The following is a 27962-nucleotide window of genomic DNA, read 5'->3' as shown; positions in this document are numbered from 1 at the left end:
GAATACCTCACGTGACAAGGTCTGATTTCTTTTTACAATCAATCTAACTGAAGTCTCTTTGCTGCCTTAAAATCTTTGGAGAGGGTCCACCCACAAGTATGCTTAGTATGGGAGCTCCTGCCGGTTCTATCATGTATGTACTGTCTGTTCTTTTTCTCCCATTTGACCTTTAAACCCTCTGTTTATGTTTTTAACTTGCTGTATCTGCCAGGGTTTAAATCTTTGCTTTCAGGAAGTAAACTAAAAAATCGTGCCACTCAACTTGCCTCTTCTTTTTTTGACTAAAAAGAATCTATTTTTGAGAAGTTAACGTCTGCTTGCACATCTAAACCTGAGGCTGAAATGTAGCTTTCTTTGGAATATAATGTGAAGATTTACATGGTTAAAATTCCAGCTGTTTTGAATGAAAAAGAAACAGAAAAGAAACTATAATCCAGTTTGAAGGAGGTAGTCACTGAATTTCTGTTAAAGTCTTTTTGTATTAAATATAGAAGTGGTGTTTTCAAAAGTAAAGTGCTTCCTTTGAAGTAGGTATTTTGATTGTTGGGAAAAAAATGGTTAAAAACATAAACTGACTCTAGGATTTGAAAGCAATACATGGGAGTTGTCTTTCAACTACCTCTAAATGTTGTGGATATTTAAATAGACCAGAAGAACCCATATATCCAAAAGTTATGAAGATAACCTGATTTTTCAAAGGTTTGCCCTCTTCTTAAGGATGAGGGTGTCCTGGGAGGATTTCCCTTGATTGGATTTATTGGCGAATCTTGTAAAAGTCCCTGCTCCCTCTGCTCCTACCTCCTACCCAATTCCTCCTACCTTGGATGAATGTTTGGTATACCAGACAGCAGGAAATTTCTGAAAATCACTTTTTAAAGTGCTACTAAGTATTGGAAGTGGTACTCTAGTCATAAATCATAAATTCCTGTGACAATATGTCCCAGAAAGTTTCCTGTATAATTCTGATTTGTATTCTCCCTGTGACAGACTTTACATTGCTATTTTTTTAATGGAAAAATATCGTCACAATATATGCAGCTAATAACTACTCTTCTTATGTTACCTTTCCTTCAACAGCATGAAATGTCTGGTTTGGGTGCTCCTGGTGTGCGCCTATGCATTGGCACAAGCACATAAAGATCCCACTCTGGATCATCACTGGAATCTCTGGAAGAAAACGTATGGCAAACAGTACAAGGAAAAGGTAGGTGGGACAGTCACTTGGGCAATTTGCTTTTACTTGAGTAGCCTATGCTTTCTCCTCCTCAAAACTATATTCTTACCAGCAATGTTTTCCATAAATGCTTATGTGCTCATTTCTTGCCAGATTCTATTCTTGGTACTAGAGACATAGCAGGAAACAAAATGAAGTTCCTGTTTTTGTGCAGCTCATATCCTAGTAGGAGAGACAGGAACTAGGTAAAGAAGAAGCAGATATGGTATGTGAGGTGGTGATAAGTGCAGTACAGAAAAATCAAGTAAGGCATGGGGTCTCGTGAGACCTAGTGCCAAAGGGCTCTGGTAGACAGCTGTGAAAGGTTGGAAGTGACTATTCTCTGCATGTGATAGAACGCTCAGGGAATCACTCTCCTCGAAGGTGACCTGTGAGCTGAGAATTCATAGAAGCCAGGGAGCAGTCATAACCACAATGAACGTTCCAGGTCAAGGGGAATAGAGTGCATGTTCAAGGACCAAAAGACCTTATTTCAGTCCCTGGTGCATAGAAACGCTACCAGATGGTTTTGACTCTCACTTCCCACTTTGTACTTTTGTTTTGTTTTTATTTCAAAGCATACTTATTGATTTTTAAGACCTTAACCCTAGTGCTTCAAATAACCAAGTCCTATAACTATATAATATTCCTGAGTTTGGGGGTGCCTGGCTGGCTCAGTCAGTACAGCGTGTGACTCTTAATCTCAGGGTCGTAAATTCAAGCTCCATGGTGGGCGTGGAGGCTACTTTAAAAAAATTTTTTTCTGAGGGCCACCAGGCTGGCACAGTCAGTGGAGCATGCTACTTTTGATCTCAGGGTTGTAGATTCAAGCCTCATGTTCGGTATAGAGATTACTTACTTAAAAATAGAATCTTTAAGTGGCCCCTGGGTGGCTCAGTCAGTTAAGAGTCCAACTTCAGTTCAGGTCATGATCTCACAGTTCATGAGTTCGAGCCCCGTGTTGGGTTCTGTGCTGACCGCTCAGAGCCTGGAGCTTGCTTCAGATTCTGTGTCTCCCTCTCTCTCTGCCCCTCCCCTGTTCACACCCTGTCTCTCTCTTTAAAAACTAAGCATTAAAAAATTAAAAATGGAATCTTTAAAATATATATATTTCTGAATTTGTAAGCAATAATTATGTATTTATTTATTTGACGTATTATTTTCATATAAAAATGACGCTTTTAGGGGCGCCTGGGTGGCTCAGTCGGTTGAGCGTCCAACTTCAGCTCAGGTCACGATCTCGCGGTCCGTGAGTTCGAGCCCCGCGTCGGCTCTGGGCTGATGGCTCGGAGCCTGGAGCCTGCTTCCAATTCTGTGTCTCCCTCCCCCGTTCATGCTCTGTCTCTCTCTGTCTCAAAAATAAATAAACGTTAAAAAAATTTTTTTAAAAATGACGCTTTTAGTAGGATGTGGACTCTGAGTTGTTTTCTTAGTAATGATGAGTTTTACCCTCATCCAATCCCCTTTAGAACCAGGCCTCCAATTTCAAGGTTAACTACAGTGAGATGTTCAGTTAGCACCACTATCTGATTAAATGAATGCTATCTCTCTTTTTAATGATTCTAGTCCCTTGGAAGGGATGAAAATGACTTTTGATTAGTATCCTGTTTATAATCTATCTCAAAGTTCAAATACATAATGCTATTGGACACTTAATAGACTACAGTATAGTGTAAACATGACTTCTCTATGCACTGGGAAACCAAAAAATTCATTTGACTCCCTTTATTGTGATATTTACTTTACTGCAATGGTCTGGAACTGAACCTACAATATCTCTAAGGTATGCCTGTGACTATGTTCATTTTCCTTATATTTTAGAATGAGGAGGTAGCACGGCGTCTTATCTGGGAAAAGAATCTAAAATTTGTGATGCTTCACAATCTGGAACATTCAATGGGAATGCATTCTTATGATCTAGGCATGAACCATCTGGGAGACATGGTAAGTAAATTACAAATAGTCCTACTTTCATCTCTGGGTACGCATGATTTCCATCTCCCAAAAGGCAATTTGAAGGTAAACAGCAAAGGAATATATCTATATGTGTAAAAAGTTAGAAAACAGTAGAATTTAAGGACATGAGAATTTGCAGATGCCTTGTTTAATCCTACTGTAACCATTTCCCTTAAAAAATGTTTAAAGAAATATTTGAAGCTCATAGGCTACTACTGCTTTTGCTTATTTTTTTAAATTAATTCTAGAAAGCGTTGTCCAAAGATTACTCACAATCTTTTAGAGTTAAGTTACCATACTTACGTAAGTCTAAACCAGTAATACAATATGGTCCACCTGCTGTCTTCATGAGGGAATGTCGGTATTTAATATCACAAACATTCCCCCATTAGTTTTTAGATTTTTTTCTATCCTATGAAACTTTACCACTGTGGCCAAAATTAAAACCACAGTACCTCTTGGAAGAGAACACCCCAGGTGGATTAAATTTCTACTTAGATGCAAGCATCTCCTTTGTAATTCTTTCTCACGAAGAAAACCGGTTCCGTCCACTTTTTAGACAGTCCTCTTATAAAATTCTGCCTTGCTTTAAACCAAAAATCTGCTTCCCTGTAACTGCTAGTTTCTACCACTTTATTCTTCCTCTTCCCAATGCCTAACTGGGTGCTAAGACAAGTCGTGAAAGAGACCCTGATAATTCACCTATCAGATGGTTAGCAGTACCTATGTTGGCCACAACTACCGCTAATTTTTCTCCATTGTCAAATATATTCACAGTTACGATTATTAGAATATTGAAAAGGTCATAAGTGAAAGGAGATACATATATTTGCCTTGTAGACCAGTGAAGAAGTGATATCTTTGATGGGTTGCCTGAGAGTTCCCAGCCAATGGCAGAGAAATGTCACTTACAAGTCAAATTCTAATCAGAAATTGCCTGATTCTGTGGACTGGAGAGAGAAGGGGTGTGTTACTGAAGTGAAATACCAGGTGAGTATTGTCACCCCAGGCCTCTGTACCCCAGGAAGGGCTCTCTCTTCCATCAATATTTAGTCTAGCTACATAATTTGGCAGTGAATCTTCCTTATGTTAGTTCTGATTATTTTTTTTTCTCATCTTTCCAACGAAATTATAAGTTCCCTGAGGACAATGATCACATATCATACTTTATTTGTATTCTCCAATTTAGTCCTTGTTTAGTCTTACTGTGACCACTTTCCTTAACAAAATTTCTAGAGGAATATTTGAAATTCACAGGCTACTGTTGCTTTTGTTTTTTATTAATTCTGGAAATCATTCATTAAAGATTAATTAATTAATTAAGGATTACTCACAATCTTTTAGAGTAAGTTACCATAATTCCGCAAATCTAAATTGATATTAGACTTAGAACACCAATGGCTAGAGCCACGTAGACAAAACTGTCAACTAAGCAAATATGTCTTTAAGACAGACTTTTTTTTAAATGTTTATTTATTTTTGCGTGACAGAGAGACAGACACAGCGTGAGTGGGGGAGGGGCAAAGAGAGAGACGCAGAATCCGAAGCAGGCTCCAGGCTCTGAGCTATCAAGCACAGAGCCCAACGCGGGGCTTGAACTCATGAACTGTGAGATCATCACCTGAGCTGAAGTCGGACTCAACCAACAGAGCCACCTAGGCACCCCTAAGGCAGACTTTTAGTGCTCCTACTATCCATCAACTGACTGGACCTTCCACCAAGCCAATTGTTTGACAAACAATACTGTGTGTGAGAGAGAATATCAGGAAGTTTCTCTCTCCATTTCAGAGTTGAAGGAGAGGAAAAATCTAGAGCTAAGAGTAGCCTGTAAATTGTACCAGTCAACTTTACTCATGACCAGGCTTGCATTGTTAGAGTAAGAAATACAGTATGCATTTTATAAATTCATTCCTATGATTTTGTATTTCCTTTAGTTTGCTTGTTTTTGTTTTTTAAAGGCAGCCAAGATCCTAAATTAGTTAGGGATAACTAAGGGTAAAACCCATGTATCACCTTAGAGGTCAGAGGAAGGGAGAGAAATCAGTGTTCTGAGCAGCTGCCCCAGCTGGTGACCAATGAAGAAAGTAAAACTTAAGAAGTGAATGGTACTGGGACGCCTGGGTGGCTCAGTCGGTTAAGCATCTGGCTTTGGGCCAGGTCATGATCCCACGGTTCGTGTTGTTCGTGTGGTTCATGTAGTGCGGTTCATGTGTTTCAGCCCCACATTGGGCTCCCTGCTGTTATCACAGAGCCCACTTGGGATCCTCTCTTTCTCCCTCTCTCTGCTCCTTCCCCACTCACTCTCTCAAAACGAACAAACAAGCAAACAAACAAACAGAAATAAAATTGTAAAAAGGAGTGAATTGTGCTGCTAATATCTTGTTCTTTTCTACCTGGAAAATTTTCTTGCAATTTGTTTTGGGTTTCTTACTAGAGCTTCTCTACAATAAAAGTGTGGGAAGATGCAATAAACTACACATTGAAATGTTAACTACAAATAACTTAATGAGCTCTTTTCCCTGGGTGCTTGCATTCAAATGGGTGATTTTGCTTTAATCAAAAGCAAATTCAGTTTCCTTCCTTTGGGTGGAAAGCAAAGCGGAATGAAGGAAGAAATGAAAGAGAACAATTATGATAGGGCCCTGGACCTTTTTTAACTAAAGCAGCTTTGTGTTCTTCTGTTTCTTTATGCTTCCCTGAAAAATACCTTTTTAAAATTTTATCTATTTTATTATTTTTTTTTTATTTTAGAGAGAGCAAGGGGGTGGGGGCAGAGGGAGAGAGTCTTAAGCAGGCTCCACACTCAGCACAGAGCCAGCCCAACGTGGGGCTTGATCCCACAACTCTGGGATCATGACCTGAGTCAAAATCAAGAGTTGGACGCTCAACTGACTGAGCCACCCTGGCGCCGCAACTGTAAAATATCTTTGATCAAAAAATTATGAAGCTAAAAATGTTTGAAAAAATTTAACCTTATATTTTCAGGCCTCGTTTGAAAGGAGAAAGGGTGTTTTAGGTCAAGAGAAGATTTGAGCTGCTCTCAAAATCACTGTACTGTAGCTGCCTAATCTACCTCACGTATAGGTGAAGATAGCTGGGATCTGGTACACGCTCAGTACGTACTGTTTCTTAATATATTCGATTATACTCTGAGCTCAGCCATTTGCATCTCTCTATCAACACTGGACTTTGCTCAGAGATCAACCAAGTGTTTAGTCTTTAGGCCCATGTCTAGGAAACGAAGAAACTGTAGTGCGGGGAGCCGTTTCCCGTAACAACAGACACAGCTGACATGTTTGCATTAAGGAAGTCCTCCTTACGGACTCTCTGACTGCCTTTGTGACTTTGTCTCTGTTTCAGGGCTCTTGTGGTTCCTGTTGGGCTTTCAGCGCTGTCGGGGCTCTGGAGGCACAGCTGAAGCTGAAAACAGGCAATCTGGTATCTCTGAGTGCACAGAACCTGGTAGATTGCTCGACTGAAAAATACGGGAATAAAGGCTGCAACGGTGGCTCCATGACAGAGGCTTTCCAGTACATTATTGATAACAACGGCATCGATTCAGAAGCTTCCTATCCCTACAAAGCCATGGTGTGTCACAAGCCAACTTTTTAAGCTGCCCTGTGACCTTATGCTATCCCTTGACTAACTGAACTAAACTTACCTTGAGAAGCAGTATATGAAAACCCCGATCAGGGATTCTTAAATTTTCAAGAGTTCTCTTCCTTGTTCAGTAGCCTTCTTAATTTATTAGTGGCACAGTAGTTTTAAGCAAGTAGAATTCATGCTTTAAAAATGGATTTGCAGCAAACCTTAGAATTCCTTCTGTCCGTTTGCCTGGTATTTCAACTTGCTTTTCCTGTGGTGTCCCGTGCTCACCCTTATTCTCAGATCATCAACCGTATCATTCTTCTACCTACTAAAAATCTAACTAATGGTCTCTTCTTCCTCCTCACCAGTTCATGACATATTTTGTTAAATGAATTCATATATCTTGGGTCGCCTGGGTGGCTCAGTTGAGCATCTGACTTCGGCTCAGGTCAAGATCTCACAGCTCGTGAGTTTGAGCCCCACGTCGGGCTCTGTGCTGACAGCTCAGAGCCTGGAGCCTGCTTCGGATTCTGTGTCTCCCTCTCTCTCTGCCCCTCCCCCACTCGCATTCTGCCTCTGTCTCTCTCAAAAATAAATAAACATTAAATGAATTCATAGATCCATATTACCGAATATTTAGAAAAGATCAAAAATACCACTCCAAAACCTCCTCCCTTAACCACCATTACTTTGGTTTATTTCTTTCAAGTTCTTTCTCTTATTAAGCATTTAAAAAAACTAGTTATATGCACAACAAATGTGAATTTGTAACCCCTCTTTCGCCACTAAAATATATACTCTGTTTTTCATATTATACAGTCTTTAGAAACCATCATTTAAACTGCAGATCGTCTTGTTGGTATTATAGCATCAAAAAGATTTTTAAGTTCTAGTACAGAGCCTGTAACCTTTACGCAGTATGCCTCCACAGCCCACCTGACCCTGAGGGACATTATCCGGCAACTTTACAGGCATGTAAGATATCCACAATTTAAAACCATAGAATAGTTACGTATTTCCTCTGTTACTGGTGAAACATGGAACTGTCAGGGTTTGGAAGATTCGATTTTTCTTTCTTTAAAAGGAGGAAGGAACCTTAGACATTCGAAAGGCTAAACGAGGAAAGAAAATGTATTTGAAATCCAGACTTAGGATGTTGGCGATTTATAAAGGAAGTTGAAGTATACTTCTTCATCTGATTTATATTCTTTTTTACAGGATGGCAAGTGCCAGTATGACTCAAAAAATCGAGCTGCCACATGTTCAAAGTACACGGAACTCCCTTTTGGCAGTGAAGAGGACTTGAAAGAAACCGTGGCCAATAAAGGACCCGTGTCTGTTGCTATAGATGCGAGCCACTCTTCTTTCTTCCTCTACAGAAGTGGTAAAAACTCAGACACATCGTCCTCTTGTTACATGCTGCCCTGCGCTGTAAGAGAGAATATCATTCTTCCCCATCACCCCACCTCTGAATGTTGAGATTGGGTTAAACAGATTCCTCCATTTCATATACGTATTTTATATCCAGCTCTAATTAGTGAAGGAATACTCATCAAAGCTTACTAACACTACATGCCACGTACTATGATAAAGTCTTTCCATGCATGATCTTATTTAATCTTCACAATAACCCTATTTTACAGATGAACAAGTGTTAGTTAACTTGCCTAAAGTCATATAGTCTGAAAGTGGTCAGTTAGGATTAGAAACCCTGCTACTTGACTTCAGAACCTGTGCCCCTAACCCCTGTCGCCACTGTGTACTGTAGGGGTAGCACGGCAGAATACAAGGAGGGCAGGGCACCCATCAATGTTAGAGCCTTGTATTAAACAAAGTAAGTGGCCCTTTTATTAAAAAACAAAAACAGCAACACACATCTCACCTTAAAGATCATTTCACCTAGTAAAGAATAAAAATGTATGGAACAAGCAATTTAGGAATATATACAAAGAAATATAATAACTGACTCTATGTTAAAAATCATTAGGAAAAGGTAGCCATTTATCAAAGATTTCTGAGGGAACTGTGATTGGGTTGATGCCAAACTTGGCAAGAAAACTGACAAGTGTAGCATTGATGGCAAAGAATTATGGTCTAAATAGTTTAATTAGAGTATATGTTTCTAAAATTATAATTAAACTTGCCATGTATCCAAAACAGTCTACTAAAAGCAATAGCATTTTCAAATGTCCTTCATTGCTACATACCATTTACTCGTTTTCCCACTCATATTTATTCTTAGGTGTCTACTATGACCCAGCCTGTACTCAGACCGTGAATCATGGTGTATTAGTGGTTGGCTATGGTAACCTTAATGGAAAAGACTACTGGCTTGTGAAAAACAGGTAATGCATTCGCATGTTAATGTATATTTAATAAAATAAGGAATTCGATGGAGCTTCAACAAATGCTTTCTCGTATGATGATGATGATCATGATAATGACAATGATAAATATTATAGCTTTTTATAAAATGACATACTAAATTAATCACTCAGTGCCCCCATTTCCTCACTTCCTATTCTGGCTTCAACACTTTGTTTTCATGACTTCTCTCCTATAATATTTCTCTGATCATTCCTTCTCAGTCTCTTTGATAAATATCTATTCCTCTGCTTAGTCTGTAAATGGTGGTCTTTCCTCCACGACTCCATCTTTTGCTCATTACTCTTCTGATTCTACATTTTTCTTAGGTACCATCATTCCATTCTTATGATTTTAGTTATAACCTATGTACTGATGGCTTTCATATCTCTAGCTTGAGCTCTGACCTCTGCCCTGAACTCTATCTGGACATATCCACTTCCCTGTATCTTAGTTTCTCCAAACTCAGTATGTCCAAGGAGTTCAGTATCCTCTCTGCCATATCGTCCTCCCAAAACTTCCCATCTCGCTAAATGGCAACAACACACAACACAATCACCCAGTCAGATATTATGGATTTGTCATAGGCCCATCCAGATCTCATCAAGCAACGAGTCAAACTACTTTTCCATGTATCTGTCCTTTTTTTCTGTCCCCTTTCCATCTCTTCAATTATTGCTTTGGGTCAGATGTTTCTTGCCTGGACTATTCCTACAGCCTTCAAACTGGTCTCCTTTACTCTCAAATCCATCTTTTACACTGCTTCAAAACTGGTTTGTCTCACATATGACAAACTGGGTTCATAACTGTTCTACTGGGTACCATTTGGTATAAAATTAATATTCCCCAGTGGGGAAGACAATCATCTATGTTGTGATCCCTACCCGCCCTGCCAGGCTTAATTGCTGGCACCTGTCTTACACTTTTTTCATTTCAGTTACATTGAACTGTACATGGAGTTCCCATATATACCATTTATCTCTAATATCTTCACATCTTGGTTATGCTGTTCCCTCTGTCTGGAACATCCTTTCTCCTCACTTGGTTTATCCCACCTTTTCCTTCAAAACCAGCTTGGGCATTCTCTATACCAGAAATCTCCCCCTAAATCCTTGGGCTGGGTAAAATGTCTTTTTTCTATGCTCCCCAAATGTCTTATGCATCCTGGAGTATTTTATAGATTGTATTTAAATTTGTTTTTACCTATCCATCACTCTAATATTAATATTCTGTCTGTGCCTTTGGGGTAGGGATTTGTTTTGTCCTTGTATCCTTAGCTGTATGACCTGTTAGGAAAGTAGTTGCGGGAAATAACATTTCGCTTCACTTGTAACCTATTCATAGCACTGATCAGCTTGGGCCTAGATGAGTGATAACTTTTTTAAGTGAAGCAATATTTTTTCACTTACCTCTTTTTGTTGTTGTTGACTTCCTACAGCAAATATTTTAACTTCTTTCTCTATTGAAACTGCTCTTCTTGAAGGCCATTTATAACTTTTATTTTATTTTTTAAAAATTTTTTAACATTTATTTATTATTGAGAGACAGAGAGAGACAGAGCATGAGCAGGGGAGGGGCAGAGAGAGAGGGAGACACAGAATCCAAAGTGGGATCCAGGCTCTGAGCTGTCAGCACAGAGCCTGACGCGGGGCTCGAACCCATAAACAGCGAGATCATGACCTGAGCCGAAGTCAGACGCTTAACCAACTGAGCCACCTAGGCCTCCTGGCCAATTATACCTTTTACTGTTTAAACCCAAACCCCCTTCTCAGCACTTATTCATTCAGTAAGTGTTTACTAGGCATCTCCTTGTAGGTGGGGGGGCATTATCTAGGCCCTGGAGACACAAAAATTAATGAGAAGTCATCCTGTTCCAAATGAGCTCACAAAACAGTCCAATGGGGAATTAGATATATTTTTAAAACAATAAAATACAACACATCATGGTGTATGTATATGTCTCAATGGCTATGGGGCCATAAAAGAGGAGATGCCTAACTGCCCAAAAGTTTCACAGAGAAGGCACTACTTACTTGCATTAAGTTCTCAAGTAAGTGGAATTGCTCATGTGTTGGTGGAGGGAAATAAATGGCCCAATAACTCAAAAAGGATATGCAAAGGCACAGAAATATGAAAAATTTCTCTGCTTTATAAACTCTACTGCATTTATTTCTTTGGCATCTATGACATAACATTATCCTGACCCGTTTTGCTACACCAGCTTTAGCCTCATTTCCCATTTTCTTCCACTGGTCCCTTACAGTCTAGTTCTATCTGTATCAGAGAAAACTCTTTTGCTCCTTGAGTTTCAAGGTTATTGCCATTATGTAGATGATAACCAAATTCACAATCTCTAAAAATGACCTCTCTACTTAGCAACAGATATCCAACTTCCAATTTCATAGCTCTGCTGAAAAGTCCAAATTCCCCTCCTGCCTACCCTATTACTACTTACAACATAACTATCTCTCTTTCACACACACACATACCCACACACACACACACTCAACAAGTCTAAAATCAAATTCCCTCTCTCCCTCCATCTCAACTCCCCTTCCTACTCCACCCCTGTAAAGTATTTTAGAATAAGCTCAAGGGAAACTCATTCCCTGTTTTGAGTAATGCATTACCATCTTCAGGTTATCAAAGCCACACCTTTGTGTCATCTGGGCTCTCCCCTCTTTCCCTCAATCCACACGGCCCTGTCCATTTGGCCTTTGAATCGTACTTCGTATTCTTTTCTATCCAAGCTCTAATTCAGATTCCAGTCTTACCCAGCCAGGGAAGTATCTTCTTAAAATATAGATCATGTAGGGGCACCTGTGTGGTTCAGTTGGTTAGGCGTCTGGCTCTTGCTTTCCACTCAGGTCATGATCTTGTGGTTTGTGAGTTTGAGCCCCACACTGGGCTCTGAGGTGACAGTGTGGAACCTGCTTGGGATTCTCTCTCTCTCCTCTCTCTCTCTCTCTGCCCCTCCCCTTCACATGTGCATATGTGCATTCTCTCTCTCTCTCTCTCAAAATAAATTAAAAAAAAAATAGACAGGGGTGCTTGGGTGGCTCAATCGGTTGAGCAACCGACTTCGGCTCAGATCATGATCTCATGGTTTGTGAGTTCGAGCCCTGCGTCGGGCTCTGTGCTGACAGCTCAGAGCCTGGAGCCTGCTTCTGATTCTATGTGGGTGTGTCTCTCTCTCTCTGCCCCTCCCCCACTCATGCTCTATCTCTCTCTGTCCCAGAAATAAACATTAAAAATTTTTTTGAATAAATAAATAAATAGATCATGTAAACCCATAGTCAAAATTCTACACTTGATGTTAGTCAAAGGCTAAGAAGCGATGCAAGGTCAAAAATTCTAAATAGTTTACCATTGTCATCATAACGATGTCCAAATTTCTGGCCAGGCATTCAAGATTCTCCATTATCTAGTTTCCAACATAGCTTTTTAGACTTTTCTTCCACTAGTTCTCATGCACCCATATTTACACTCTGGCCACAGTGAACTACTTACTCACCATTCCCTAAGTTTATATACAATTGGCTATTTCTATATCTTTACTTAAGCTGTTTAATCTTTATGAAATGCCCTTGAAGCCCATTGCTACTTATAGAAATCCCACCTGTGTGGGGCACCTGGGTGGCTCAGCTGGTTAAGCCTCTGACTCTTGATTTTGGTTCAGGTCATGATCTCACAAATTCATGAGTTTGAGCCCCACATCAGGCTCTGGGCTGACGGTGCAGAGCCTGCTTGAGATTCTCTCTTTCTGCCCTTCCCTCACTCTGCCTCCTTCCCTCTAAGTCAATCAATCAATCAACCAATCCCACCAATATATGGTGAAATGGGCACTCTCATACATTCTAGGAGAAGAATAAATTGTTACATTCCTTCTTGGAAGCAATTTGATAATATGAATCAAGAACTTTTTAAATGTTTATACTCTTTGTCCAATTTTTCCTCATTTCTTGGAATCTATATGAAGGAAAGAATTCTACATATGGGGAAAACGTCATACCCAATTTAAGTAAATTGTAGCATTCTTCTTCTTTAACAGTGAAAGCCAGTAAACAACCGAAAGTACCTAACAATAGGGACACTATTAAGCTATTACACAATCAAGCCCATGTATTAGAAATTATATCAGGGGCACCTGGATGGTCAGTCGGTTAAGCGTCCGACTTCGGCTCAGGTCATGATCTCACAGTTAGTGAGTTCAAGTCCTGTGTCAGGCTCTGTGCTGACAGCTCAGAGCCTGGAACCTGCTTCTGATTCTGTGTCTCCCACTCTCTCTGTCCCTCCCCCTTTTGTGCTCTCTCTTGAATATTTTAAATAATGTTTTAAATAAACAAAACCATTATTTAAAACAAGGAACTGTATTTATTCAGACTATTATTAATACCCCAATAAAATACTTGGAATATATGTTTAATTGAAAATACATATAAACATAAAACCTATGTATAATATAAATATTAAGTTTAAAATAATATGCCCAATTTCTTTGATTAATGTTATACTAAAGAATGAGAAGGAATGATACCAATTGTTAATAATGGTTATTTTTGTCTACCTTTATCTATTTTCCAAAGTCTTTAACATGTACCTTATTACTTTTAAGATGAAAAAGAAAGACACGAAAAATCCTATTCATTCTTCAAAACAGACCTGAAATGCTATCTCCTCCATATCCCATTAATTTACTCAGAACTGTTTCTCTAACTTCTGAGCTTTAGAAATGCTTTAGAAATTCTATTCTAGTATTTAATACATTGTGCCTTGTGTTATAGCTATTCCTGTAAAGCATGCTCCATTCACTACAATATGAACTTATTAAAGGTAGAATAGTTTCTTGTTCATTTTTGCATCTTCATTCATACCCTGATTCAACAAACATATATTGAGTACCTACTGAGTGCCAGAGTGCCAAGCAGATATGGCAATGAAAATACAGCCTTTCTATCATCCTTCAAGATATTCATAGTCTACGAGAGTCAGGAAAACAGGCGGGTGCATGTACTGACCATTGCAATAGAATGTGATAAATACTAGGATAGAGGTTTGTACCAAGTCGCAGCGGAAGCACAGAAGAGTACTTGGCTGAGTCTGGGAAGTCAGGGAAGGTCTTTGGCTGGGTTATTTGACTGAGTCTTTAAGGACAAGATGGAATTTGCCACATGAAAAAGAGCAATCAGAGCAGAGGAAGCTAAATGTGCACAAACGCTGAGTGAGAGAAAGTAGATGAGTTAAGGGAACTGCATGTTCTCTTACAAAGATTGTAGTATAAGGTGCCTGTTAGAGAAGTGAGATAGAAAGGGACCAAATTATGAGAGAGCACAGCGATCACGGACACTGAGTACTAACAAAGAGAGACCAGACATGGACATGAATTCTAGACTCTACAAGAGGTTGACTCAAACAAAATCCTCTTAGGTCATCAAAACTTTCTTACTGACCTCTTAAAAGGTTACTTTATATGTCATTTCCAGTGCTACCAGGTTAACCTCAAGTAAACGAATGTGAGTCTTCTATTTGGGCTCTTCTTTTATATCCTCCTTTTGTTTATACTTAATCTTTCTGGCAGGTGTATAACATTGATCCATGTTCCTGATTTTTGCCCCTTTCTGGATATAGATATTTAGCTTCTTTATATAATACACTGTAGCATAGTGAGTAAAAGCAGTGACTTTGAAACCAGGCAGATCTTGGTTAGAATCCTAGTTCCATTTACTGTCTATATGACCTTAGGTAGTTATTTAACATCTTGAATGTTCAATTTCCTCATCTGTAGAATGTGAATAATAGCCTCAAGATCATTATAAGGATTAAACAAGATAATGTCTGTAAAACACATAGCACATAGTTCCTGACACGTAATAAGTGCCCAATAAAGTTATTGGGCTATTGCCCAATAAGTTATTATTGCTATTATTATTCCACCCTTGAATCTCTCTCTATATATAAAAAACTATGCCCTCAGTAGCATGCCAAGCATAAAGTTATGTTTTATAGAATGCTTTCATAATGCCTAAAAATACAGACCAATAATTTAATACCAAAGCATAATTGAGAAAAATTATTTTATGGGGGCAAAAATAATGCAAAGTACCTGATTGTACAACCCTCTGATGGTTTGCCTTAATCCAGAAACAAAATTTAGAGCATCTAGGTGAGGAATGGTGACCTACATATTCTTCAGGGACATCTCCTTAAACATGAAGCAGTAAAAATTCTGAGGTTATACTATCTGATAAGATCCTGAAGTATCTGTATAGTCTGTGTTGCCACTTGTGGGCAGATCCATAAATTTAGAAAGCTAGATACAGTTGCTATCTACTTAGAAAAAGTTAGCAGACTAAGGAGCAGTGAAAGCCACCTCAGTCTAAGAGACTGTCAACAAGAAGGGCCAAAATCATCTTTAGAAAAAAAAGGAGTTCACTGCAGCATTATTCACAATAGTGAAGATATGGAAGCAACCTAAATGTCCATACACACACACACACACACACACACACACTGGAATATTTCTTGGCCATAAAAAAGAATGAAATCTTACTGTTCACGACAATAGGTATGAAACTAGACGGCATTATGTGAAGTGAAATAAGTCAGAGAAATAAACACCCTATGATTTCACTTATATGTAGAATCTAAAAAATAAAACAAAACAGAAACAGACTCTTAGATACAGGAAATAAACTATTAGTTACAGAGGGGAAAGGGTTTGAGTGGATGGGAAAAATAGGTAAAAGGGGATTGAGAGATACAAACTTCCAGTTATAAAATAAATAGGTCATGGGGATGTAATGTATAGCATAGAGAATATAGTCAATAGTATTGTAATTACTTTGTAATGTTGACAGGTGGTAACTAGACTTATGAGGATCATTTGTAATGTATAAAAATAGTAAATCCCTGTGCTGAAACTAATAGGATATTATATGTCAATTATGCTTTTGTGTTTTTTTAGTTTATTTTTTTAGTTTACATCCAAGTTAGCATATAGTGCGACAATTTCAGGAGTAGATTCCTTAATGCTCCTTACCCATTTAGCCCATCCCCCCTCCCACAACCCCTCCAGTAACCCTAAATTTGTTCTCCATATTTATGAGTCTCTTACGTTTTGTCCCTCTCCATTTTTATATTATTTTTGCTTCCCTTCCCTTATGTTCATCTGTTTTGTCTCTTAAAGTCCTCATATGAATGAAGTCAGATGATATTTGTCTTTCTCTGACTGACTAGTTTCACTTAGTATAATACCCTCTAGTTCCTTCCATGTAGTCGCAAACGGCAAGATTTCATTCTTTTTGATTGCCAAGTAATACTCCATTGCATATATATACCACATCTTCTTTACCCATTCATCCATCGGTGGACATTTGGGCTCTTTCCATACTTTGGTTATTGTTGATAATGTTGCTATAAACATTGAGGTGCATATGCCTATGCTTTTGTTTTTTAAAGGGAGGAGTTTAACCTAATGTACAGATCAATGAGTAATGCAGACCCAAAGTTATTGGGCATAGAATAATTTTAGCTTGGAGGAAAAAATTAAAGGTGTTAACCATGTACTCATGAGAACCTTAAATACCCACACACATACCACCAAGGAACTAAGAAACCATCCAGAATATCTTTAAGCAATATCTGGTGAGCTCTCTAAGATAATCAGTTGTGGGGTGCCCAGGTGGCTCAGTCGGTTAAGCATCCAACTTCAGCTCAGGTCACGATCTCATGGGTTCATGAGTTCGAGCCCCACATCGGGCTCTGTGCTGACAGATCAGAGCCTGGAGCCCATTTCGGATTCTATGTCTCCCTCTCTCTCTGCCCCTCCCCTGCTTGTGCTCTGTCTCTGTCTCTCAAAAAGTGAATAAACATTAAAAAAATAAGATAATCAGTTGCAAAATAGATGGGCCTCTTAGACAATGAAGAAAGTTGAAGGAGTTGGTGGATGCGGGACACTAATGTTTCCTTTTCATCCATAAGTGGATTAAGTTAGTAAAATGCAAATTGGAAAAAAGAATATATTCCATTTTCCCTCACTGAAAGCTACTGTCTGATCTTTCAAGAGATCCTGACTGTTAGAGTTAGAGTATACATTCTACATTAGACATCATGGGTACTTCCTCCTCTCCATGGAATCAAAGGCTGGAAAAGGGTTAAATAAGGAAAAAGTTATAATCTCATGATTTTTCTTAGATATTTATCTACAAAGATATTAAGAATGTGCATATTGGTTTATAACTCAGAGTATTTATTGCCACTACTCCACAGAAATCACTCTTGTCAAGATTAGCAATCATCTCCACCTTGCCTCATTAAACAGTTTTCAGGTCTCATCTTCCCTGAACTCTTAACGTTTGATGTACGGTGACTCTCTATATTCTGAAGCATTTCATTTGACTTTCAGGGGACCATACCCCCTGGTTTTCTTCCTATTTTACTTTTCAGACTCCTGAGCTCCTTAGTTCCTCTTATTCTTCCTCACTTTTATAAATATTAGAATGCCCCAAGCCTCAATTTCTCTCCCTTTATGCTCGCTCTTTAGATGGTCTCATTTAGTCTCACAGTCTTAAACAATACCTGATGGCTGTCAACTTTGTATTTTCAACCTAACTTCTTCCCTGAGCTCCAGACTCTGTGTCCAAAAGCCTACCATCTGCCTTTCCACTTGAGTATCTACAGGCCTCTTTAACGAACCATGTCCAAAATAGAATTCTTGACTCCCTGCTACTGCCCCAGTTTTCCCCCTCTCAGTATATGCCAACAGCATTTTCCCCAGGTCAGAATATTGGAGCCATCATTTCTTTCTTTGTCTGATACCCCACACCTAAACCATCCGCAAATTCTGTCATTTCTATCATCATTAAGTTGTCCCAAATCTTACCACTTCTCAATATCTCTACTGTTACCACTCTAATTCAAGCCACCATCCATCCATCTCTTGATCTACTGCAATAATCTCCCAACTGGTAGTCACTTACCCCCTTGTTTGCCTACAGTCGATCCAATACACAGTAGCCAGGGTGATCTTTCTAAAGCATCAAGCAGATTATACTATTCTCCTACCCCAAACCCTCTAATGGCTTTCCTTCACACCCAGAATAAAATCTGTGACCTATAAAACCATGACAATTTCTGGCCTCAGCCTGTCCCTCTAACCACTACCTTCCCCTGTCTCACTCAGCTCCAAGGACACTAGCCCTTTTTCAGCACCTTTTCTCAAGGTACACTTGAAATTTCTCATACATCAAGCTTATCCCAGCTCGTTTTTCCAGACCTTTGCGTCATTTGCACCTTCACTTTACTAGATCTTTGCTCAAATATTTCCTCAGAGAAGCATTCCCTGACCACTCCTTCTAAAATGTAGCCCTGATTCCCAACATTCCATATCCTCTAACTCTGCTTTATTTTTCTTTATAGTACTTACTTGTCATATTATTTATTTGTTTATTGTATGTTTCCTGTATAGGCTTTGAAAAGACTTTGTCTGTCTTATTTACCTCCATAACCCTAATGCCTAGAATAGTGTCTGGCACAGTCTAAGAAGCTAAGCATTGTGGTTTCTTAGAAATGAAATTGGTATACATTCTAGAAGGAATGTCTAACCAATTGGTAGTCTATAATATGCAGAGAGAAGATAGGGTGACCAACCATCTCACTTTATCAAAGACTAAGGGGTTTTCCAGGCCACAGGACATTAAAAAAAACAAAAACAAAAAACAAAAAACTAGAACAGCTCCTTGCAAACTGGACTGTTGGTTACCCTAGAAAAAGGCTATCTTTTCTATTTTTTTTTTTTTAATTTTTTTTCAACGTTTATTTATTTTTGGGACAAAGAGAGACAGAGCATGAACGGGGGAGGGGCAGAGAAAGAGGGAGACACAGAATCGGAAACAGGGTCCAGGCTCCGAGCCATCAGCCCAGAGCCTGACGCGGGGCTCAAACTCACGGACCGCAAGATCATGACCTGGCTGAAGTCGGACGCTTAACCGACTGCGCCACCCAGGCGCCCCAAGGCTATCTTTTCTAAAAGGGGTGGACTCACACTTGGATAACAAAAATAGCTACCTCTACTTATTCAGCATTTACTACATACAGACACTGTACAAGCACTGTACATACATTTTTCTCACTTAGTTTTTAAGGTAATCAATGAGATATCCATTTTATCTCCTGATAAACCTCTGATATTGACAGAGTTAAGAAACTTGCCTGCAGGTGAACAGATTGAATGAAAGGGCTATAGAGTTAGTAAAAATAAACAACTTGGTAAGGACTAGAATGAATATTTGGAGCTGACCTTGTACAGTTCTGAAGGAAAGAATTTGTCCTCATATATTTATTTAGCTTGAGACTTTTAAATCAGTTTTATTCTTTAAGAGAAGGTTACCAGGACTCAGTCAAAAAGAGTCTGGGATTTTCTACAAAGTTTGGGACAGTTGATCTTGGTCTATGAAGGCGGGAAGAGTAAGCTCTCCAGATTCTGAATAGGACCTCATTGACTGAATTCATACTACTAGTAATTACAACCTCAATTCAACTTTCATTACCAGAACTTAGGTCCAAACTCAGCTTGTCTTAAAATTGTTATCTACTTTTTTAAGGCAATGAAATAACTACAAAGCAAGGTACAGTAATATATCTGATATAATTAATACAAGGTCGTGGATGTTCTGGTCTGAATTTTATTCTTCATGCTACCTCACTCATAGGAATAATGTAGGGCTAGGGATAGTATAAATGTTAGAGTAGGCTTTGGAATAAAACAAGCCTAAATTTGCACCCTGGCTTCATAATTAACCATCTGCGCAAGCCATTTTACCTCTTTGACCTTTTCCCTCTTTAGTAAAAAGAAGATAACACCCACCTCACTGGGTGATGATTGAGATAGCATATGTTTGTGGGTTTTTTTCAAATTTTTAAAAATATTTATTTTTGAGAGAGAGACAGAGTGCAAGCAGGGGGAGGAACAGAGAGAGAGGGAGACACAGAATCTGAAGCAGGCTCCAGGCTCCAAGCTCCAAGCTGTCAGCATACAGCCCGACGCAATGCTCAAACTCATGAACCATGAGATCATGACCTGAGCTGAAGTCGGCTGCCTAGCCGACTGAGCCACCCAGGTGCCCCAGTGAGACAGTATATGTTAAGGTACTTAGCACAGAGTACTTGTGCAATGAATGATGGCTATTAATATTAATGATAGCTTCGCCAGAATTTATTATCATTTCTTTTAGATACTAAAAGAATAGTGCATCCATTGATGAGAGGTGACAGTGGAGTTTGGATTTTATTCTAAAGATATTGGGGAGGCATTAAAGGATGTTAAGCAACAAAGTAGCAATAAATTAAAGGAAACAATAAAGAAGCCCAAAAAGTTTTATTTTTTTAATTTATTTTTTTAAGTTTTTATTTATTTTGAGAGTGAGAGAAAGAAAGAGACAGCATGAGCAGGGGAGGGGCAGAGAAAGGATCCCAAGCAGGCTCTGAGCTATCAGCAGGGAGCCTGATGCGGGAGCCCATAAACCCTGAAATCATGATCTGAGCTGAGATCACCACCCAGGTACCCCAGCCCATCAAAGAGTTTAAGAGGAGAAAGCAGAGAGAGAAGAGAAAAATCAGGACAAGGTAGCATCTTAAGGCCAGGAGAGAAGTAATAGATAACGGTGTTAAAATGTACAAGAGAGGAAAATTAAGACCTGTAACGTGTCCACAAATGGCTGATACAGAGAACGTTTAAGGTCTGAGCACAGCCATTCTAAAGCAGCCACTTGTCTGCTTGCAATTAAGCAGCATTTCTTAGTTTCCCTGCTGCATGTTTTTACATGTTTTACAATCAACCTTTCCTTCAAGTCTCGAGCAAAAATTTGCAATGGCTTCCTTTTGCCGATGGAATTAATACAAGTTCCTTAGCCTGTTGTTCTAAGCTCTTCACAACATGGCCCCAAACCAACTTTCTAACCTCTTTGTGTCCTACTACCCTAAAGACCTCCAATTTTCAACTAAATGTCTCGCTACTCTCCAAATATAAACACAGTAGGCATTTTCTCCGTTTCACGCTTTTATTTGTATCCTAGTTATAGCACTTAACAAAGTCTCTTAATATTAGCATTATTTGTACATCTACAATTACAAAACCTCAGAAACATAAAAAACTTAAGAAATTATTTCTCTTACAAAAAGTGTGACCAAAAAAAAAAAAAGTGTGACCATTTTATTTTTACTAGTCCGTGGAAAAATGAGAAAAAAAAAAAGAATATTTTGGTGTATCTTCCATAAAATGAATGTATCTGACTCAAAGGACTATCCTTAAATTAGAGACTATGTCCTCTTAAGTTTTCTTTTGGTGTTAAACATCCTTTCTTTTACAATATGATGGTGATAATACGGAGTATGGGTTGTGTGTTGTTGTTTTTTTCAATGTCCCTACTTGCTAATTTAAAACTTGGTAACCTTAGGGGCGTCTGGGTGGCTCAGTTGGTTAAGTGTCCAACTTTAGCTCAGGTCATGGTCTCGCAGTTCATGGGTTTGAGCCCCACATTGTGCTATCTGCTGTCAGCACAGAGCCTGCTTCAGATCCGCTGTCCTTCTCCCTCTGCTCCTCCCCTGCTCACACTCTCTCTCAAAAATAAATATTAAAAACAATTTTTTAATTAAAATTGGTAAAATTGCAAATTTTTTTTTGAAATTATAAAAGTTGATGAAATCAAAAAGTGAGAGAACCATTGATCTCTTCTAACCCTTACCTGACCCACGAATCCCCTCTGCAACATCTCTAACAGGTTACGCAAACCTCTGGATGAACACCTCCAGAGCCACTGAGCTCACCCCCTCCCAAGAGAGCATATTCCATTTTTTTCACAGCTTTACCTATGAGAAAGCCTTACCTCAGCTCCACTTCTATGTCAAAAAGCTGTTTGAAAGCTTCACTTTTTATTGCTTACTTTGGAATTCCCTGCCCTATGCCTTTTCCATAATAGTCACTCAAAAATATTTCTTAATTGACATTCTCTAAAGGAATTTAAGTTTGATAGAAAATTACAACCTATGATCCTACTATGCAAAAACATTTAGAGATGGGGCCTTGGAAAGGATAATAACACTCTTTCCCTGCAGAAGGCATATTTACAAAATAGGAGGATTAAAGGTTTGGGATGGAATTTATATTGTTTTCCTTAGGTATTAAGTCAATTCACCAACATAGCATTAAAGCCTTCCAAACTCGCCTTTGAAAATTGCCTAAAAGCCCTGGGGAAATTATTATATTATTTTATTCTAATTTGGTTTTATACTTTTATATATAATCACTTTAGGAGAACAACAATTTAGGAGATAAAAAGCTGATAATGTGATATGATTATATTCATTTGTAATATTGTGTTGTCTTTTTCTGAAGCTGGGGCCTGAATTTCGGTGACCGAGGATATATTCGGATGGCAAGAAATAGTGGAAATCATTGTGGGATTGCTAGTTATCCCTCTTACCCAGAAATCTAGAGGATCTCTTCATTGTATAACAAGCCAAGAAAAGAAACACTTTCTCTTGACTTAATTTTACCTGCCATAACCAGTAGAAATAAGGGAATCATGAACAATGTATATTTAACGTACTAACAAATACATAGTTTGACTCTTCTACTTTTTTAATCTTGCAGTTATGGAAAACTTTTGCCAGGTAAATTAACAATACATTATAGATATAACTGTATGGGAATTAGTCAACCTACGAAAATCTGTCATGTTTGTTTTGTCACTGTCTTATTTTACATGCTTTGTCTTTTTAAGTTCCCTGATATACTTTTGTAATACGATGGCATATCAATGCTTAATAAATATCTGTTTTCATCTTTGTATCATTACCACATACCATTATTTTCTTATACTTAGGTAACTATTATAATCTATCATGAGAATGTAAACTGTAGGATGCTGGTGAAGGGCTTTGGCAACTTTAATGGAAAAAACTACTAGGTTATTAATGTCCTAGGGCTCAGATTGTATCTTTGCACATTAAAGGATTCAATTATTTTTTAAAATAAATGTTAAGGTAGGCAAATATAGTAAAACCTTGGTTTGCAAGCATAATTTGTTCCAGAAACATGCTTGTAACCCAAACCACTTGGGTTTCCCCATAAGAAGTAATGGAAGCTCAGATGATTCATTCCACAACCCAAAAATATTCATATAAAATTTATTACAATACTGTAATAGAATATAAAATAATTTTAAAAATACAAAATATAAAATTATAAATTATAAAAATAAAAATAAAAATAAACAAATTAATCTGCACTTACCTTCAAAAACCTTCATGGCTGATGTGAGGGAGACAAGAGAGAGGAGAGTTATTGTGTAGGATGACTTTTACTATCACTAACAGAATCACTGCTATCTGTTGGCTCAATGGGATCTTCTTCTGCCTGGAGGCCATTGTATATGCTCGCAAGGATGTGACTATAGTACAGTATTAATAAACTTGTTGCATACTGTATTTAACGTAACTGGCAATCAGGCAGCAGAGGAAAGGGTCTATATCTGCAGGCAGCCTGACTTAGAACGAAGCAAAGCATTTCTAAGCTTACTCTTGTACAGAAAAGCAAAGGACTGTCCATAGGTGCTTGGAAGTGACAAAACATACACTAGTGACAGTTGTGGGCACCTTCCAACATTCTGAAAAATCACTGATTTCTGCCAAATAGCGCCCCTGAGACCCAGCATCCAAGCATGGGAGATGATCACCCACAATCCCATAAAGAGAGAGAGAGAGAGAGAGAACCATTGGCTCAGTTGTGATTATGTGACATTCAGTGTCACGTACTCCTCGTATTGCAAGAAATCACTCATTTATCAAGTTAAAATTTATTAGAAATGTTTGCTCATCTTGCAGAACACTCACAGAACAAGTTACTCGCAATCCAAGGTTTCACTGTACTTAAGAGACAATCTGTTTTCAAGCACTTTGGAAGAATCATTTTAACGATCAACAATAAATATACTAATTCAAATTATTTTTACCTAGTCATTAGCAACTTGGCAAATAATTAAGTCAACCTGAATAAAATAAGAAATATTTTTATTTCCATTACTGGTATTTTATTCCATTACTGGTATTTTAATCTATTTCATATTGAGCTTCCTCTCAACTGCTCTAGAATAGTATACAGGTTCTGAGGATGCAGCAAGAACTTTAAATTTTACAAGTTTATGCATATGACATGAAAAACATGTGGGATGATATAACTGGTTTATCCTAAAATGAACTTAAACTAATTTCACTATCTTTGGCTCCCTCTCTGCAAAGAACATTTTATTTTATTTTATTTTTTAATTTAAAAAAATATACTTATTTATGTATTTTGAGAGAGAGAAAGATAGAGCATAAGCGGGGGAGGGACAGAGACAGAGGGAGACAGAGAATCCAAAGCAGACTCTGCACTGTCAGCACAGAGCCTGACATAGGGCTCGAACCCATGAATCGTGAGATCATGACCTGAGCCAAAATCAAGAGTGGGTCTCTCAACCAACTGAGTCACCCAGGCGTCCCAAGACCATTTTAAAAAGCAAGGCTTGCTAATTAATTAATAAAAACATGAACATAATATATGACTATCATTAAAAGTGTAGAGAAGCATTGTAATTAAAAAGTATTTAGTCAAGGGGTGTCTGGCTGGTTCAGTCCTTAGAGCATGGGACTCTTATTTTCGGAGTTGTGAGCTCAAGCCCCATGTGGATGTAGAGCTTACTTAAAAAAAATAAGAAAAATAAAAGTGTTTATTAAATATATATATGTATATGTGCACATATATTTAGTTGATTATTCTTTAGTTTTTATTTTGCCCACAATTTTTCAAGCACTGTAAATGGAACAAAAACATAGGTCTTAACTTTATTAAGTCTGATGAAGCCTATAAACACTTTTTCAAAATAATGTTTTTAAGTGAAAAAACTAAAACATAGGATCACAAAGGAAACCAGTTTTATTGAAATACAGTTATTAAAATGTTAACGTATAGGGGCACCTAGGTGGCTCAGTTGGTTAAATGTCCAACTTCGCCTCAGGTCGTGATCTCACAGTTCATGGGTTTGAGCCCTACGTTGGGTTCTGTGCTGACAGCTCGGAGCCTGGAATCTGCTTCCAATTCTGTGTCTCCCTCTCTCTCTGCTTCTCTCCCAGTCGCACTCTGTCTCTGTCTCTCTCTCTCTCTCAAAAATAAGTAAAGCATTAAAAAAACATTTTTTAAGGTTTATATATATATATATATATATATATATATATATGTGTGTGTGTGTGTGTCATAGTAATACATATGCTTCTTTATAAATGCATTAAATAACAAGAGTTAGTAACTATCTTAAATTTGAAGTAGTGATGAGTATAAATGATATTTGAAAGATATCTGCAGAAACTGTAATGTGATATGAAAACATCTGATTTTTCTTTTGGTGATAAAGTTACAAGTATTGCTAATATTATTGTTTTATGGACTATATTCAGAATTGAAGGAAATAGTAACTTTCAGTTAGAGGATAGTGAAAAGAAAGATGTAATATTTTTCCCATACAAATTCATAATTTCTCTGAATTCTAGCCATGGAGCCTTTAGACATCTTAGATCCCAGGTAAAGAATCCTTGAACTAAATAAGCAGAGTAAGGAAATACTTAACAAAGATCTTTATTCTATGTGCAACATAAAGGGAAATTTTTAGCAATAAGTAATATCAAACTTATAGAAATAAACAGCTTTTTTGTTAAAAAAAATTAAAAATTTGAGGGCGTCTGCATAGCTCAGTAGGTTAAGTGTCCTACTCTTGATTTCAGCTCAGGTCATGATCTCACAGTTCACGGGTTCAAGCCCTGAGTTGGGCTCTGCACTGACAGCATGGAGCCTGCTTGGGCTTCTCTCTCCCCTTCTTGCGGCCCTCCCCCACTCTCTCTCTCTCTCTAAGTAAATAAATAAACTTTAAAAAATAAAAATAAAAATTTAAAACAAAGAAGAACCTAAGATTAAATTTATTCTGGGGGCACCTGGTGGCTCAGCTGGTTAAGTGTCTGACTCTTGATTTTGGCTCAGGTCATGATCTCAGGGTCATGAGATGGAGCCCCAAGTTGGCTGCACACTCAGCGCCAAGATTCTCTCTCTCTCCCACTCTCTGCTCCTCCCCCTCTGTTTCTCCTTCCCTCCCTCTCTCTCTCACTCTCAAAAAACACTTTTTTAAAAACCAGAATAAACTTATCCTGGAGCCTGTATATAGGGATGATTTGAAGAAAATAAAAAAAAGGATACTACCCAGAAAGTATTACAGTAAGTACATATGTGAGGTGATATAAAACCCTGGACAACTTTAGCAGCCATGAAAAAGAGAAACAAATTTTTATTTTTTTATTTATTTATTTTTTTTTTATAAATTTTTTTTTTTTCAACGTTTATTTACTTTTGGGACAGAGAGAGACAGAGCATGAACGGGGCAGGGGCAGAGAGAGAGGGAGACACAGAATCGGAAACAGGCTCCAGGCTCTGAGCCATCAGCCCAGAGCCTGATGCGGGGCTCGAACTCAGGGACCGCGAGATCGTGACCTGGCTGAAGTCGGACGCTTAACCGACTGCGCCACCCAGGCGCCCCGAGAAACAAATTTTTAAAAGACACAACGAGTAAATCTAGGAGTCATAGACTAAAAGCTGACAAAACTTTTAACTGGATATTAAAGGTAAAGAAACAAGGATTTAAACATTGCAGAACTAGGAATCCATTGGACAATGCTACCATGAACATATAAGGAAAATATGAAGATAAGACTTATTTCCTTGAATAAAATTATCCTTTTTTTTTTTTTACTGTTCTCTAGATGAGAATCTTGATGATGCTTCAAATATGCATACTCTAAGTTACCAGAGGAACTATATAAATCAGAACACGCCAATCTTTAAAAATGAAAATACTCCTTCCTATCTTTCTTAGTCTTTCAGCAGAGGCAGGATAAGGCACCTCCACATGGAAAGAGACCAATTCATTCATACAGCAAATTCTAATGGAGCACCTTCTACACGCCAGGCTCTGCAAAGTATCAGCAAAGACACCACAGCTTTCTTGGAGCTTATCCCCTGGGTGGTGGTTGGAGATGAGGGCAAGGGTTAAATAAGTAACCAAATAAATAAAGATGATTTTGAACATTGAAAAACAAATTTTAAAAATTAAAACAAAGCAATCCTTAAAAGACATAACTACTCAGGATGAATCAATGTGTCTTTCCAGATGCCTGCCCCCCTCCCCAATTCATTCTCCAACCAACAACCAGAGTGATAATGTAGAAACATAAATTTGATATCTTTCCCAATCGTAAGCACTCAATAGCTCCCATTATACCTGAAATAAAACACAAATTCCTTAACATTGACTATTAAATTCCGCATATCCTGGTTTTCCTATCTCATCTGGAGTCAGTTTTCCACATTTGCTATGCACTTGCCATACTGGCCTTCCTTCAGTTTTTGAAGTACTTCTCATATTAGGGCCTTTGCAAATGTTTTTCTCCCTGCACAGCATACTTTCCCGCCACATTCTTCTTCTTTTTTTTTTTCTTTTTTTTTCACACTCTTCTTCTAATAACTTCTACTCATCCCTCTGGTTGTAACTTAAATGTAATTTCCTTAGATCTTCCATGACCCACCTTCTCATGTAAACTGCTTTTCCACCTTTGACTCTTATTGAATCCAGTAATTACATCAAATTATAATTATATACATATTTATACTTGTTTGTATAACATCTCTCTCCTTCATTAGATCATAGACTCAACTATGGCAGAAATCATGACTCTTGTTACCACTTTGTAACATACTGTAACTGTA

At 38.1% G+C, this 27962-nt stretch overlaps 1 protein-coding gene across 3 annotated transcripts; it reads left to right on the top strand.

The window, feature by feature from the left end:
• CTSS (cathepsin S) lies at positions 1–27335 on the top strand. 3 transcript variants are annotated; one of them, XM_043576192.1, is made up of 8 exons: positions 1–133; positions 1078–1204; positions 3035–3157; positions 4010–4159; positions 6530–6757; positions 7976–8141; positions 9000–9102; positions 27073–27335. In XM_043576192.1, the coding sequence occupies exons 1-8, from the start codon at positions 99–101 to the stop codon at positions 27092–27094; spliced, it is 954 nt and encodes a 317-aa protein (XP_043432127.1). In that variant the 5' UTR covers positions 1–98; the 3' UTR covers positions 27095–27335. The 3 variants fall into 3 exon arrangements, with proteins under 3 accessions (XP_043432127.1, XP_043432128.1, XP_043432126.1); XM_043576193.1 differs by lacking the exon at positions 27073–27335 and adding an exon at positions 26960–27066; XM_043576191.1 differs by lacking the exon at positions 27073–27335 and adding an exon at positions 22512–22973.
• Positions 27336–27962: the final 627 nt, after the last annotated feature.

The sequence above is a fragment of the Prionailurus bengalensis genome, chromosome C1, assembly GCF_016509475.1.
Source record: "Prionailurus bengalensis isolate Pbe53 chromosome C1, Fcat_Pben_1.1_paternal_pri, whole genome shotgun sequence".
NCBI lineage: Eukaryota > Metazoa > Chordata > Mammalia > Carnivora > Felidae > Prionailurus > Prionailurus bengalensis.
Note: the sequence above shows the minus strand (reverse complement) of the source record. Positions and strands in the feature narration are given on the sequence as shown.